The 3,709-nt window shown below is 44.4% G+C and overlaps 1 protein-coding gene across 1 annotated transcript; it reads right to left on the bottom strand.

Annotated features, from left to right (window-relative positions):
- Window positions 1-1,248: 1,248 nt before the first annotated feature.
- LOC147888422 (protein ABERRANT PANICLE ORGANIZATION 1-like) lies at window positions 1,249-3,418 on the bottom strand. Its single transcript, XM_087392152.1, has 2 exons — window positions 3,240-3,418; window positions 1,249-3,018 (listed from the first exon to the last, which is right to left on the bottom strand). Exons 1-2 carry the CDS (start codon window positions 3,268-3,270, stop codon window positions 1,700-1,702), a joined length of 1,350 nt encoding a protein of 449 aa, XP_087248278.1. The 5' UTR covers window positions 3,271-3,418; the 3' UTR covers window positions 1,249-1,699.
- Between the last annotated feature and the right edge of the window lie 291 nt (window positions 3,419-3,709).

Below are 3,709 nucleotides of genomic sequence, written 5' to 3'. Positions count from 1 at the left end.
GAGTTCAATGAGCTATAAAAGGTTTGTTCAAAAGTTTGTCGAGATACGGTCATATTTTACATGAATAGGATAAAGGTAAACTGATGTAATCATAAGGTTCTTTAAGCGCATGCAAGTTGTCATATATATGAACTATGAATAGAATAAAGGTGGTGAACCAATGAAGTTATTTAGTTGTTTAAGCTCATGCAAGCTACTAAAGTAAGCTTAATTTCGACGAAGATATTATTCGAACATTGATTTGTAACCTTAAAGATGTGAATGCTCAAAGGCCACGAAAAAATTGCAATAAATCTTTTTCATCTTCTACATGTACATGTATATACTCTTTGCTTTAATATTATTTTCTTGTTTATATCAATGTACAATTTTCTTTTGTTTTGGTCCTACACACTATGGGTTTAAAAAAATATGCTTTTAATAATGATGCACTTTGAACAACAATTATGTCCTCCAACATGTAGAGTTGTAATAGGAGATACTTGTGACATGTGTTATTGGTAGTATGAGCCTTGTAATGATGAAAATAACTTGGTCACACTTTATTGTTATGGCTCTTCAATTATTATCACACTTAGCTCATATAAAGAACAAAAAGGTGTTTAAAGGCAAAGACACTAAGGCATGGTGATTCTACGCGAACATGCAACATGTAAAGTTGAGGAATTCAATCATATTTTTCATCACATTATTCTCTTTAAGCCCATGCTGAGAAGTATGGGAGGTTGTCGACATCAATAAGCCAATTGAATAGAACGTGAACTAAATAACCCTTAAAGGTGAGTAAAGGAACTCGCTTGGGGTTGACCGAACATGTGGAGTCACAAACAAAAATACTCATTATACTTAAAGCAAGGGCATAGTAATAAGAATATAAATTTCACACTTAATTTAAAAGTGTGCTCTGAAGGCTTTGCAATTGAAATTACTATTACATTTGGCTAATACAAAGAAAGGTGTTAGGCATTGAAAGACAAGTGCTAAGCATTGACAACTAAGGCATTGGAAGATAAGTGTTAGGCATGGACAACTCAAGCATTGAAAGAGCTTGGCATTGACAATATAAGTCATAGTGATTTTACATGGACATGTGACATTTACAATTGGAAAAGGGATTCAATCATTTCAGCGCAATGGTCTCTTTTTAAGCCCACGCTTGTAAGCAAGGGAGATTGTCAACATCAGCCTTGCTTGAGAGAGATTCATCCTCTATAGAAGGAATGCACTAATGCATAAAATTTAATCATTTCACCAATTATAAGCTCATCGAGAAATGCATATTTGTCAAAAACAAGGATGAAGTTTTATTACCGCAACCTGGCACAAAACTGACTGTTGTACATACGCAATTGTTCAGTTCAACAGAGATCTTGGGCGATCAACCTTATCTTCCTCAATACATTATATTTCGTTTGCGGACGGACTTCCTAGAACGATGTTGTTGGATGGAAGAGTACCAGGCATATATACAAACTACCTCCTCATCCGATCAGCGAAAGCAAGCACAGATCAGAATTGCCTCTAATTTGCTCCGTATTCAGCTGATCGTGCAGCCAGCGATTCTTACAAACTAAAACATTTCGGCCATTAGGCGTACATGAATAGTGAATGGACCTTAGTTCGTCGCTCTTTACTTGCCCCGCAGGCAGCCGGGATCTCTAAAAAGGCCTGCGAGAATAAATCAGTTTGCTATGCTTGGCTAGGGACAAGCGTCCAATCTTGGCTCAAATGCGAAGCCTAACAAATGAAAATCTCGATTCTTTGGGAAAAGAGGGTCGCTAGGTAGCCATCTCCAAGAATCGGTGGCGATGTCGTACACCAGGACCTCTGGGTTCAAGTGGGTTGTGATGAAGATTGAATTGCCAACTCCGGCGCAGACAAACGGAGAATAGGATGCAAGAGGCGCAAGGAATTTGCTGCACAGCACAGCTGGCATCCTTAGAAGCTCCACCCAAGCACCCTTTCCTGCACCTTGGTGCAGCTCCCATATGCAAATCGCTGCCGCCTTAGATCGATTCTGTTGTGTCACTGACCTACCCACCATCAGAAGCCGGTTCTTTGCAGTCAACAAGGACGGGATGCTGATGCAGGGAGGCATCGGCACGTCCAATTCGCTCCACCCCCCTACCCTTGGCTCAAACATCACCACACCATACGGCATCTCGGTTAGACAGTAGAAGGATCCGCTGCACCACACCCCCGGATCTGACCCGAATTTAGCTTCCGGCAACGGATTGCCGGCCATTGCCCAGGTGCTATTTGAAGAATCATAAACCTCCGTCATCAAATTGAACGTGTGAGGGTTGGGTGTGGGCAAACCATCTTCCCCCGATACCAAAATTTTGTAAGAATTTGTAGACCTTTCCTCTGTCATGGTGACTTTGTGGATGAGGCTCACTCGTAGCATTGCCGGTAGATGTTTCAAGCATCGAGTAATGGGATTGCAAACCGATAGCACCTTGCATTCAGTCACTTGATTCCCCAGGCAGAAGAGACTGCCTGATGAGGCAATCACGGAAGCTCCAGGAGAGGCCGGTTTCGTGAGGATCATCCATTTACTCAGAGAGGGATCAAAGGAGCATGCGAATTGGCCCACTGTGGAAAGAAGAAAGCAAGGTCGATGGGGAGAGCTCTCTGAATGAGAGCTTACGAAAGTGCCGGATAAGAGTACAGAGTTCCACCTTCTGCAAACGGAACGAAAACGCAGAACGCTGGTGAGAGGTAACCAAGCGAGGACCTTCTCGATAATGTCCTCCGGAAGGGCACTCCAGATTCTAACATCCATAGCTGTCTCTCCTTCCTGAGGCGAGCCCTGAGGCCGTTCAACTACGAGTGAGTTGATCATCGCGACTGCAGGAACTTCCAACGTGTCAAGCGAGACGACAGGCCTCCAATTCGGCCAGAGGAAAAGTTGGCCGTCCGGGGTGATCCATTTCAATGCGTCTGGCCAGCTGCTCTTCCTCTCCAACGAAGTCTTGCAGTCGCCCGCGGATGGAGCACCACCTCCGTTGCGAGGCTCTGCGAGCAAAACCAGGAAGGAGAAGCAAGCAAGCGCGTGTCAGCTGGCAATCGGGCATCGACTGTTTCGTCAACTTGATGCGGAAGCGAAGCGACTTGTAGAATACGCAGCTGACTGCGGGGAACCGTCGGAGAAATGGGCACAACATGGCGGGGTAAGCGTGGGCAGGATGAAACCGCTCATCATTCTCTGGTAAAATTAGAGCAGGTGAAGATCTTACCTTGGCTGAAGCTGCGGGCAATCTGCAACATATTGGTGGGATGAGGGAGGGGAGGGCAGAGGTGGATGGGAGGGTAAGAGATGAGCTAATGGAGATGGAGGGTGGGCATTGCAGGAACGATCGATCAACAGTCGGAGCGAAGCTGGCAAAGCGAGCTTGCAAATAAACTACGAAGACGAAGAAAGCTTTCGATAGATATATGCAATGACTGAGGCACGAAGTCCTTAAGTTGACGATGGATAATCCAAAACCTCTAGCGGTTTTAGGCTATCTCGAAACCGCTCCCAAAACCAGGAATCCGCTTCTTATATATAAATCCGCGTCCCCCCTTATCATCATCATCATCATCATCATGCATCCCTCTATCCATCAAAAGTGGATTTGACCCTCACTGATTGATTGATGGCGCCCTGGATTGAATGACCTACTTCATTCATCATCATCATCATCCATGCCCCTATACTCTACTA

Source organism: Dipteris shenzhenensis, chromosome 21, assembly GCF_047967505.1.
Source record: "Dipteris shenzhenensis isolate YYH24624 ecotype China chromosome 21, Dip_SZ_1.0, whole genome shotgun sequence".
Classification (NCBI taxonomy): Eukaryota; Viridiplantae; Streptophyta; class Polypodiopsida; order Gleicheniales; family Dipteridaceae; genus Dipteris; species Dipteris shenzhenensis.
The sequence above is the reverse complement of the archived record's forward strand: the minus strand, read 5'-3'. Positions and strand labels throughout refer to the sequence as shown.

Coding starts and splice junctions, on each gene's coding strand:
- LOC147888422 (XM_087392152.1), bottom strand. CDS start 3,270: ATGTTGCAGATTGCCCGCAGCTTCAGCCAAG. Junction 3,019..3,239: donor TGCCCGCAGCTTCAGCCAAG/GTAAGATCTTCA, acceptor TTTTGCTCGCAG/AGCCTCGCAACGGAGGTGGT.